Here is a 12,105-nt window from a genome sequence, read left to right on the forward strand (position 1 = left end):
TAAATGACAGGTCGGGTGTGAGTGGTGTGACACAAAAAGGTCGGCGGCGCCCAGGGACACTGAAAATGCGCAAATCGTTATTTTTTTCCTGGTCCGTAGCCGTGAAACGTTGACAACCAATGGAGCTGAAGGGCTATTAATTTGATATTTTTCGGAACAAGGGACTTTTCAACTTCATTACCGACCCGCTCCGATTACACCAGTCACCAGTCGGCTGAAAAAGACATTGTTTTGTAACTCTTGTCCGTGCCGGTGACTGCTCAGTTTTTAATTTAAAACTTGCAAAAATTAGGGGGGACGAAACATTATAATCACACCAAACAACACAAACACACAATTATAATGGTTTTTATCAGTAGTTGGGAGCCCCAAAACCGTAGTATTGGATGCCGAAAAAGTGGTTGTAGCACTCTGAAAAATTGGGAAAAAATCAACCAAATGGATATAAAGTGGACAAATCACATACGTTTGCAGTAAATTTCACCGCATCCCTCATAAACTGTTTTTACGTCAAGGCACTTGTTGCAACAGTAACATGTAAAACAGCTAGTGTGGTACGCTCCTGATGATACTAAAACTTTTTCAGCGGCGTACACCTAACAAAAGAAATTAGTTAAAAAATCTGAAATTTCCATTAAGGATGGAAGAAAATATAGAATATACATATTATACAAAAAAGTAATTTGAGTTGGCAACATTCAGTTACAACTGTCAAAGCTGTTTCAGATGAATTCAAGCGTTTTCAAGCTCCATGGAGCGAGCAAAGCGTTTTTGACATCACAATGACGTAATATGACAGTTGGTCAAATTATGGTTTTGCTAAATTACGTCATCGTGACGTCAAAAACGCTCTGAACGTTCCATGAAGCTTGAAAACGAATGCGGCCTACGTAACTGTCTTTTGCGCTCGATTTGGAATTCTTTAATTCCACTGTTGCCAACTAATTTTTTCTGAGTTACCTTCTGTCCACATCGATTACAGCACACCATGCACTGTTGCCGAATTTGCGACATTTTACAATTGCACGGGTTCAAATTGCCGCACACGCAATATTTGGGGGTGCGACACACGCACACTATTGGTTCCTTCGGCCTCTGGCAGCAACACTCTGCCGGCTAAATAACATTTTTTTTTTAAATAAAATATAAAATTTACGAGAAACTTTTAGCAACCTTAGGGCCGTTGCAACCTTCCATTTTTGGGGGGCAACATTTCTTTGGGGGGCACACCTTAACGGGGGGACAACATTTTGGAGGTGGGGTTTGACATCGTTCTTGAGGGGGGCAGCAAACTGGGGGCGGACATTTTGGTTTGCACGGTCTATTTGGACAGCACTGGCATGTCTGGCAAGGTGGAAGTGGAGAGCATCTAACATATGAAGGTTTTATAAATTTAGTGGGATCAGTAAAGATACTGGCACAGAGAAATTGTTGGCATATCTTCTTTATTGTTTTCTAAGGCAATGAAAGTTTCTTTTTTTTTTGGCAAGGTTTGAAATTCAAAAACGTTTTATTTCAGATTAAAACAGTATTCTGACAACATCGCAATATGTCCAAATGCTGTAAATATAATATTAAAAGAACCTGGAATAACCCCAATGCCCCTAAATTTAATACTTATTTTCCCCTCTAGCTACTCCATTGGAAAAAAAAGCGAATAACCAGATTATACAGGGTGGTCCAGTTTTAAATGTCAATAATTCACCATTCGAAAGCCCATCAAAAAGTAAGTTAACATACATTATGTCATTTTCCTGAAAAATGCTTCCCAAGGAAAATACAGTTCATAAATGTTCAGTTTAAAAAATAGGTTTCTTGTCATAACTGTCAGACCGCTGGAGCAATTTTAATCAAATTTAGAACAAATACATAAAAAATTAATTCTCATTATGTGATGTTAATGTGAAAATTGACTTAAGAAACTTAAAAAATGTCTTTGTAGCCAGTTTTCATAGTTTTCAGACAAATTGAAAGACTTTAGTTTTGAAAATTGACTTAGAAACCAGGGAATTTACTTTGAAACGGTGAAAATTGACTTGAGAGGCTAAAAAATTGTCTTTGTAACCAGTTTTTACAGTTTTCAGACAAATTAAAAGACCTAGCCTTCATAATTGACTTGAAAACTGTGAAAATTTACTTGAGAGGCTTATAAACTGTCTTTGTAGTCAGTCGTTATAGTTTTCAGATAAGTTGAAAAACTTTAGTAGGGAAAATTGACTTGTAGCATGAAAAACTACTTTATCTAGAATTTTTTACTACAAATTCACACATTTCAACCTTGAAAATTGACTTGGACACCAAAAAGTGACTCTGAAAAGTGACATCAGAAGCCTAAATTTTGCATTTGAAGTAAGTTTTCATAATTTGAAAATACATTTCAAAATTTTAGTATTGAAAATAGTCTTAAATACAGGATATTGACATTAGATTCATGAAAATTGACTTGAAGACTAACTTTTCAGTTTTTTTTTACTTTTCTTTTCATTTTCTTAGAACTCTGGACTATTTTTAGGGCTTTAAAACTGCTTTCAGCTTAGAAAATCGAGTTTTAGGGTTATCTTCACCAAGTTTTTGACATAGCAGAATTAAAAAACTATGTTAACATAGTCCATAGCCTTAAACATGCCATTTCAATTTGAATTTTGGAGGTCTGTGTCTTCCTTAGGAAGCGTTCTTCAGGAAAATGCCATAATGCATGTCAACTTATTTTTTGATGGGCTATCGATTGGTGAATTATTGACATTTAAATCTGGACCACCCTGTATACTCTTAACGTACAATACGCTGGTAATATTGAGTCACCATGTTTGACAGTTTAACATCTTCTGGAAATGATTTACTTTTTAAGCCGAAATTAACTGTTTTGGTTTTCTACTCGATTGTAAGTTATTTAAGTTTATCAAAAAAAGTCTCACCAAATTATTAATATGTCCCATATCTGTTTCCCCAAGTGTGCCTTCTTTTGCGTACAAGTGTGGTAAAAAAAAACTTCATAGCACAACTGTGAACTCACAGAGAAACATTGATAATTGCATACGCGAAACAAAGACAGAAACCCTAATTAAAAGTCTAGTAAGCAAAAACTTTAGGGCAATCTGAATTGATCCACTGGATTAGTTACACAATTTTATTATTATATGGTTGCTATGTGTTAACGTTAAAAAAGGAGAGGTCAAAATTAATAAGAAAAACAGCTTCTAGTCTATCACCAATGCTGACAAAATGAAGAGGATATAGACATTGAGGAGGCAAACAAACAAATAATAAGAGCAATGAAAGAAGCGGAAAACAAGTGCAAGCAATCGCTTGGAGTTGGAAAGGAGGAGAAGTTGAGTGATAAGAAGTTGATGGAAAAAAGAAGAAATCTAACAGACAAACATCAAAACAATGCCACTCAGCTAAGAGAAATCAACAAAGAAATATCAAAGGCTATCAGAAAAGATGTAAGGCTAGAGATTTTGATAATTTAAAGCATTCTGAAGAAGATTCCATGACTTAGAAATGCAGGAAATTATCTAAAATCCACTGAACAAAATAAAACAAGAAGGAAGAACATTCGAGAAGGCTTAAGAGACTAGAAATAATATTAAACTAACAGGAAATGAGTTACCAATCGGACAAGAGAAAATTCGCATCTGTAAAAGAATATTGAAGATTGAAGATGAAAAGAAAAACTTTTTGAAGGAGGGAATTTAGTATAAAGGCTCTTTGAAGATGTTAGTGAAGATTAGGATGACTTTGACAGACATTATGTCAAATTGAATTAATTTTAACATTAGTAAGTCTATCTTCCTCAATTTAGGCTTGTTCTTTAACATATTTAAGCTTTTTTCACCTATCAACTGATGAATTTATACTAATAATAGATGACAAACTAAGGCTGTCAAATTATTTCAATATAGTAGGTTCTGGTTCTAGTTACAATGGCCACTTTGAATATAGTAAACACACTCACCTAGGAGGAGGATATGGTTCGCATTCTTCCGATTCCGACTGTGGTTGACAGCAATTATTGCATCCAATGGTATAAGTGGGCGTACAGGGTGGTGGTTGAGGTTTAGGATAACAGCAATTTTTTGGTGGGCTTCAAACCATAATTATAATCGAAAAGTAGTAGTCCATATGCCCACAGTGGAGTGGTGAGTGTAAGCGAAAACAAAACTCAAAGTCGATCTCCACAAATATAGATACATGAGATTTTTGTTGAGATTTGAAGGAAGTGGGATTTGTGTTTGTTCGGAAAGTTGGCGGTGGTATTTGTTTAAATAAGAGGCACATGAGGAACGCATGGCGCCTTGTGCTGTTTCAGGAAGCCCTCTAGAGATGACATTTTCTATGTTTGCCCAAGTTCAGAATCTCAAGATCAGAGTTAGATAGAGCGAAATTGGACAAGTTGAGTGTGCGGTGATGGAAAGGGAAAGTGGAAGGTGGGATCCCAAAAGTACCATGAAAAATGTCATTATCAAACGTGGGGTTGTCATTGTTGGTATGAGAGAGAGGTGCAGAGGGTGAACATGGAGTGACACTGTGGGGAGGAGTATCTATGAGGTTCATTGAAGGTGGGTGTCTAGGTGCAGGGGAGTTCTGAGTGAGGTGGGAGAGTTTACCACTTAGGACACTGTACTTTTTATCGCCCAAGTCAGATACATAATCTAATAGAGAGTTGTGTAAAACATCGAATTCGATCGGATGTAATAAACTAGTAATTTTGAAATAAATACATTTCAGTTTAAGATCAGTGGTGCTTAGTCTAAAGTACAGTCTTTTTACCTCCTCTTTAATCCAAATCCTCGAGGCATGGTGCAGGCAATCCTCATATTTGTGGAGATCGACTCTGCGTTTTGTTTTCACTTACATAATTATAATGTAAAACAACAAATAGTGACTATAAAACAAGACAGTCTACAAAGGAACAAACTTTACCTGTTTTTTGGTGGACAACAACATGGTGGCTTCAAAGGCCTGACTTGACATTTTGGTGTTGGTGCAGGTGGTTCGTTACAGCATTTCCTACAGGAACATGCCGGACACCGCGTCTGCGCGCAGCATGTTATGGGATTTCTGTGTATCAAAAAAAATTGATTGACTGGTCACTGAACTTGGAGGACAACTCACCTGGCTTTGCTCTTCATATGTGATCGGTTGTAGTAATTGGCCACTTCTCTTGGTATGGGAAACACGAAACAGTATTCATTTTTGCCGAAAGTTTCACTTGGAATGCAGCTGCATGAATGGACGTTTTTCGGTCGACATCTCTGAAATGATCCGTTTTAACAAAAGCAACGACCAGCAAAATTATTTGGTACAGATTTCTCAGCTGGGAAGCAATAGTCTTTCTTCTTGGTTTTGCAACATGCGCTTTTTTTCGGAAAAGTGTCGCACTTCTTGATGGTGTCGAGAAACGATTTGCTAACGGCACAACTGGGAGTGGATAACACTCTACAGGGTTTGGTCACTGAAGGGGTGGAGATCACCTTAAAGCGAAAGTTACGCATGCTTTTTAGACAGTTTTATCCGGAAATGGTCTACGTGTGGCTTATATTGGAAGTACCTCGAACAGTTTTTCAATTACGCAAGAGTAGCAACACTGGCAGAAAAGTTCTCCTTGGAAGATCTTGGCGTTGTCCTTGTTTAGGCGTTTCTTACATTGATCTGCGGATATAAAACGGGTGATTTTACACTAAAATTTATTTGACGTCCGAATAATATGTCACTGTAACAGAACTGTTTAAGGCTAGTTTTGGTCTTGTAAGGAATGTGTGTGACTGCTTGTTATACATTGTATTCGTTTGAAGAGTTCTTAACAGAGACTAACTCATTCCAGAACAGAGCAGAAGGCATATTCATATTCTCTATTATATTAACAATACAGGGTGAGACTTTTTAAATATTGTATCAAAATTATAAATCTGCTTAAGTATTTTAAATTTACAAAGAAAAACAGTTAAAAGGAGGGGCGTTTATAATGAAACATCCTGTATCCATTTAAAAAGTTACTCAATTATTTATTTTCACCCTGTATAGCACACTAGATAACACAATTAGAATAAATTTGGAATAGACAGCTTCTGTATGCACCGGCATCGTCGCAATCACTACAATTATATCTGTCCTTGTTTAATTCGATTAGCAAAGCTAATCTGACATTTGAAAAGAATGGTTCACGTGATTTTTTACATAAACGTCCAGACTGTATTCAATTTATACCAATGTATATTGAATAAGATAATTACATATTAAAAACGTAGTCACCTGACAAAAAAACACCAAATTTTAGTTACTCCACCCTGTATTTAGGCAATTTTTTTATCTTTTTAGTTGCATTACTTCAGCATCTAGACATCTTACGACAGCTATTGCAATCTGACAATCTGACTGTACAGTTGCCTATGCGAGTGTTTGCATCTAACGTTCGACGGTAGATGGCGCGCAACTTCCCTTGATTATTATTAGATTTGTATACACAAAAAACCAAATAGGTACCTTTTAACTTTAACTCGAATATTTACAACCTTTCTCTTCAGTTTCCACTCTCTTTAAACCAACAAAAAGCAGATTAAAGTACTTACAGCAGGTAAAACAGTTTGTGTGCCACACTTTGTTCAGCGATATGAAATCTTCCGTTTTGTAAATACCGCAACCACAACGAGCACAGGACATACTGTAACTAACCCGAAAATGTTCTAAACTACCACAACCCGACGGAAATTACTGGAAATTTGGAAAGTGGAAAAAAGCTAAGAAAATTTCACTGAAAAGTGAAAATTTTGACAAACGTCAGATTTGAAAATAGGCGCTTTATGGCCATCTTGCGGCGGTAGTGGCGCACTAATTATTTGACGTTTGGTCAGCTTGACAGCCACTTGGGTCATAACCAAAAATATTTTTATGCCAAAAAGTGAATAAATAAAAGGAAATTGTTAATGCAGTGCGATGTTTTAATGGATTTTTTAGTGAAAAGTGCGTTTGTTGTGTGAATTGAGGTAGGATATTGTAAGTTTAGTATATTTGGCACCAGTTTTATGTGGGTGTCTCACGACCTCGTCGTAGATAAATTTATCTCTAGATTTAGCCAAAAAAATAATAAATTAATCGATATAAACAATTTATTTATACTAAAATAACTCGGGAATTTGTTGGCTACGCACTAGGAACATTTTACTTTATGTTGGTTAATTTTTTAGTAGTAAGAAAATAATTTTTCATTCTCAGCTTTTCTGCTTCCTATCTAGGTTTTCCTTCTCTCCAAGCACTTTTTTACCAACCTTCTCTCACAATTAATTCAGGAGATATTCGCGATATTTTTTGCAATTGATTTCCTTATTTGATATTTAACATGAGTCACATCACTGACCTTAAAAATTTGCATCCCATCTGAACTAGTCTTGAATAGTTTAATAAATAATTATTATTGTTGAGCCCAATTTGTCTTAATTAATCTTTGTGGGATCATGCCCTGTCCTTGGTTACACCATAACAGCACAGGATAATGCTGTGCATGTTCTGGGTTTTACATAATTTTTATTCACAATTATTAATAGTAATGTTGTTCTATGTTTTGTTAAAAGTTTCATTTTGAAACTAACTAGTTGAACAAGCAGACAAATAAAACATTATTCTCATATTGATTTAAATACACTCTGTTAAGTCACTGTGTAAAAGAATGTATGTCTGGTTCTCATGGTTGTAGGCTTCTCAGAGTTGCCAAATCTACTCCCATATTCTCACAAAGGCTCCAACAAATTAGTATTAAAGTGCTAAATCATTTAGTACAGCTAATTAATATGCTTAGACATGTTGAAATCACCATTCATTCTTGTTGTGGGAGGAGAATGGAAAAAACACTTGGTTTAGTCTATTTTGCATCATTTTTTATCTGTATTCACAGTTCCTAAAATTGTTACCTAATTAGGATAGGAGGGCAAATAAATGGTTCAAGTACTTCCCTGAATTTAGTGCACAAGTTAAAAAGTATTAAGTAAATTATTTCAAGTAGAAATTGCAATATTCTATTTTTGATAAGCTTAGGTATACTTGCATTTCTTATAAAAGTATCAATTTATAGCAAAGTAAACAAAAAATGTTTTTAAACTTACTGATAAAGGGTTTATTTGGTTTCTGATGTTTGTACTAGTAGTATCAGAAGTAGTAAAGTTTATTTTGCATCCACTGTTTTGAAGTACTTTTACAAATAGCAAAAACCAAGAAAAAAATCTTGTCATATAAAAGTTTGACTGGCAATTATAATTTGATTAAGAATTATATAATTTGCAATAGTGTGTCTATAAAGGAAAAAAAATCCTTCTTGGTGTTTACTGCTAAAGTAACTATCATCCTGTTCTTTGGAATAGTTTCAATCTTTTCTACCACACTGATAACTACATAAATTGTGAAATCACAGAAATAGTGCATCAATTTAGAAATGAATTTTATTCTAAATGTTGTTTTTGTTTCTCAAAATGTTTTATTTTGATTTCCTGTAGTTTTAAACAAATCGTGACCAAAAAAAACTTAATTGTTCAGTAACAAGAGTATAATAAAAGGTAAATGTACTAATTAGAGTGCTACAATTGAAAGTATATTTACCCATTTGAAACATTCAATTGTGATTGTAGGTCATCAAATAAGTTGTTCTCTATATAACAACAGAACTTATAAAAAGCATTTGTCATAAATAAAAATGACTTTTTCACTTTTATACTCATTCACTTTTATTTCAGTACTAATTAAATAGTCAAATCATGCACTAATAACTTTGATGTAATGATAAAATGTCTATCTATCAACGGACAATCTGGGATACCTACATTTTGCTACTTGGCTGTTGTTATGTAATTTAAAAATTATCTATATCTCTAAAAAGTATTTATAGGTATATTGATCATAATAATTATGATAGTTTTTAGTATAAGTTAGGACAAAGGTTGTGTAATGTTGAGAGCAATGTTTGTTTTGAAATTTGAAAATGTTTAATTACCCAAGGGGTAGAGAGCAAAAAACAGTTAGGTACATCTCACTCTAATATTGCCAACCAACCTAGCTTTGCCTATTATTCCACTGAAATATTTTCTATTAACTATAAATAAGTATTAATTTTGTTTATCTTTTCAGGATTCTGTAATATCTCCAGATATTATGGCAGCCACCCAACTTGTTCTGCTACTAAAAACCCAATACTGCTTAATTTTCCCCAAAAAAAGATAATTCAATCCACATCAAAATGATGTAGAACTCCATACGTAACTGGACAAAACATATAAGACTGGATGTGTTACTTTAAGGAAATTAGCGAGCAACGTCCTACTGACAAATAAGTTTATATTTATACACCCCCCCCCCTAAAGCAAACTGAATTGTTAATAATTAAGATGACGGAAGACAGGAAAAAATTCTACTGCAGAGAGTGGGCTTTTCAAAAGCTGTTGCACTGCTTAGATCAAAGGCCTGTGTCAAAGACATGCGGAGCTCTTCTACTAGGTAGTTCAGGGTGTGGGAAGACTACTTTATGTTCGGAGCTATGCTGGCCGTCACAAGGTCCTGCTGGTAGACAACAACGCACATTGAATCGGAGACTGTTGTGCTACCACTTTTTGCAAGGACACAATGAAAAAAGTTTGTCTTTGAGTGAGTTTGTGCGGTCACTGGTTACTCAGATTTTGAATCATTCAACTGAAAGCCATAAAGAGAGAAGCATGCGGAGAAAACTAGCTCAAACCAAAGAGAAAGGAGATCCAAAGGAAGCTACTGAACCAGGCCTACCAGAGTCTTGCACTATCCCCCAAGAGAATTTGTACAGCAATGTTTACACTGAGAGTCTTCTATCACCTAGTCTGGAAGCAAAAAGAGTGCCTGATCCTGTCCCAGTTCCTAATTTGCCTGTGAACCCACGGACGGTTATAGCAGATGCTTATCTAGAAAAGTTAAAGTCAGACCCAGAAATCCAGATAGCATTAAGAGCCAAAAATATTGAGAACAATCCTGACGACTGCTTAAAAAGAGCTTTACTGTTTCCATTACTGGAAATTGATCCTCCAAAGACTTCATTATTTATAATTATAGACTCTATAGATGAACACTCGTTCATCTATTCTAATTCTACTTTGACACGTTCAAAACCTAGAGAAAGGAGCTCACAGTCTCGTACCATAGCTGAATTGCTTGCCAACCACCACCATCTATTCCCTCAGTGGCTCCTTTTAGTATGCACAGCTAAAAAGCAATCTAAAAGCATTGCTAAAATGTTTACAGGGTTTCGTAAGTTAAGTTTGGATGATCTGAGAAAGACTCAAGTAGTCAGGGATGTCCAGCAGTACATTTTGGCCAGACTTGATCAAGAAAACAGTTTGAGACAGCACATAAGCAGAGACACTGCGGAAATGCTGAATCAGCTGCACATAAAAAGTAACGGGTGTTTTTTGTATCTTGAAAAGGTATTAGACGGAGTTGCAGAGAACTTTATTGTTCTCAGGGAAGTTAGGGAAATTCCAGGGACTTTAAATGGGCTGTACTTGTGGTTATGTCAGAGACTGTTTAATAGGCGACAATTTGGTAAAGTACAGCCGTTGTTGAATGTTATTTTGGCAGCCAAATGCGCTTTGAATGAGGCTCTTCTTTTTGACATTATCAAAGTGAATAATTCGAAAGTTTCCTTGGAAGACTTCAGGAAGCGATTTAATTTATTGAAACGGGTTTTGGTTATTTCTAAAACTGGCAATATACGATTGTTTCACCACTCGTTTGCTGAATGGCTCTTGGATATCAAGCATTGCACTCAGAAGTATTTGTGTAACATTTTTCATGGACACTGCATTTTGGCTATGTACTATACTCTGCATGCGAAAGTGCTTAACAACCAAGAGATTTATGACTATACTTTTCACTTGACCAGAATGGAACAGTTTTTGAGTGAGAAACCAAACCAGAAGTGCCCCACTTTGATGTACAAGCTGTCTCAGGAGAAGGGATGTAATTCTTTAGAGAAAACTTCAACAGAGATTTACTCGGATTTGAAAGCATTACAGGTTGGAGGTTAATCTTTGCGTTAAACTGTTAAACTTACTTTGTATCGTATAGGAATTGACTAAGACCTACGAAAAGGAATTGGCTTTTGAATTGAACAACGTAGACAATCTAGAAAGTAGTTTTGCCGACACGGACACCAGCCAAAACAATCTGGACAACCCACACAATTTTGAAACGAAGTTTGAGTCTGATTTTGAGAACATCAGCCTAAGAAGCCCTACTGCATCCAAAGACCCCATCTACGCTGAAGTGAACAAACTGAAAAAAACCTCAAATCAGGTAATATTTTCAACTCAACTAATTTACCCCCAGCACTGTTAGATAACTTGTCTGACAGATACCCAAAAACATTGAAATGACTACTAGCTGCGAGAACAACCTGCTAGTCACAGAGTGCACCACCAACACGGCCTCCTCAATCAACAACACGGCAACGTCTTGCACGATGCTGGAAGGGGCTTTAAGTAGCAGCAAGGCGAACCAGCACCCGGTGCTCGATCTGCACACTTTGACCGTTTTGTGGCTGATCAATAGCGGATGCAATGTGGAGGAATGTCTTTTGGAGGGGAACGAGATGGCTGGAGTCAATTTCGGTGCTTTTTTGCCTACAGACCCGAAAGTTTTGAGGTTGCTACTGGAAGCAGGAGCCGTAGAACAACAAGATGTCGCTGGATGCGAGTATGAGAGTCAGGTAAGTGTTTTATATGTTAAAAGTGATGATTTTTAACGTAATCTAACTGAAAAATCATTTAGGGCTATAGAGCGCATTTTTAAATATCAGTCTATCATTTTTTTAATTCTTGAGGATTTTTTTACGCAAACCAGTTTATCACAAATCTGTGGTACTACTTTGCATAAAATTTTTCAATGTATATTTATATTGAAACTTCTTAGTAGTACTTTCAATAAGATATCAAAATTAAGATTATAACACTCAAAATAGCCATTTAAGCAACAACGCGCTAAACTGAACTTTTAATCTAAATATCAAAATGGAGCAAAGAATTAATAACCAATTTCCCATGTTAATCTGCTATGTCCCGGATTCTCCTGGACAGCATGTATTTAAACTGAAATAGAAAC

General features: G+C 35.7%; 2 protein-coding genes across 7 annotated transcripts in view; one reads left to right on the top strand and one right to left on the bottom strand.

Annotated features, from left to right (window-relative positions):
- Window positions 1-288: 288 nt before the first annotated feature.
- LOC145726988 (uncharacterized) lies at window positions 289-6,804 on the bottom strand. Of its 4 annotated transcripts, none has more exons than XM_081976342.1 (10): window positions 6,570-6,804; window positions 5,552-5,652; window positions 5,307-5,474; window positions 5,116-5,255; window positions 4,924-5,061; window positions 3,956-4,084; window positions 1,174-1,369; window positions 961-1,116; window positions 467-596; window positions 289-411 (listed from the first exon to the last, which is right to left on the bottom strand). In XM_081976342.1, exons 1-10 carry the CDS (start codon window positions 6,658-6,660, stop codon window positions 353-355), a joined length of 1,308 nt encoding a protein of 435 aa, XP_081832468.1. In that variant the 5' UTR covers window positions 6,661-6,804; the 3' UTR covers window positions 289-352. The 4 variants fall into 4 exon arrangements, with proteins under 4 accessions (XP_081832468.1, XP_081832470.1, XP_081832471.1 ...); XM_081976344.1 differs by having other exon boundaries at window positions 5,307-5,496; window positions 6,570-6,588; XM_081976345.1 differs by lacking the exon at window positions 6,570-6,804 and adding an exon at window positions 6,484-6,501 and having other exon boundaries at window positions 5,307-5,496.
- Window positions 6,805-6,834: 30 nt separating this feature from the next.
- Window positions 6,835-12,105, top strand: part of LOC145726985 (uncharacterized) — a 28,832-nt gene continuing 23,561 nt past the window's right edge. For 2 of the 3 annotated variants that reach the window (XM_081976336.1, XM_081976339.1), the window contains exons 1-4: window positions 6,835-6,983; window positions 9,112-11,021; window positions 11,074-11,301; window positions 11,360-11,713. In XM_081976336.1, the coding sequence (XP_081832462.1) occupies window positions 9,369-11,021; window positions 11,074-11,301; window positions 11,360-11,713 (2,235 nt within the window). In that variant the 5' untranslated portion in view covers window positions 6,835-6,983; window positions 9,112-9,368. Of the gene's footprint in view, window positions 6,994-9,111; window positions 11,022-11,073; window positions 11,302-11,359; window positions 11,714-12,105 lie in introns of all 3 variants that reach the window. The other variant, XM_081976337.1, reaches the window with a different exon arrangement.

The sequence above is a fragment of the Ips typographus genome, linkage group LG3 (assembly GCF_016097725.1).
Source record: "Ips typographus isolate SLU linkage group LG3, UJ_Ityp_2.0, whole genome shotgun sequence".
NCBI classification, from domain to species: Eukaryota; Metazoa; Arthropoda; class Insecta; order Coleoptera; family Curculionidae; genus Ips; species Ips typographus.

Bases quoted from the DNA above. Each gene is read 5' to 3' on its own strand.
- LOC145726988 (XM_081976342.1), bottom strand. From the start codon at position 6,660: ATGTCCTGTGCTCGTTGTGGTTGCGGTATTTACAAAACGGAAGATTTC. The intron at 5,475-5,551 runs GTACTTCCAATA...TTTCGCTTTAAG, and splicing joins TAATTGAAAAACTGTTCGAG to GTGATCTCCACCCCTTCAGT. The intron at 5,062-5,115 runs GTGAGTTGTCCT...TTTGATACACAG, and splicing joins CATATGAAGAGCAAAGCCAG to AAATCCCATAACATGCTGCG.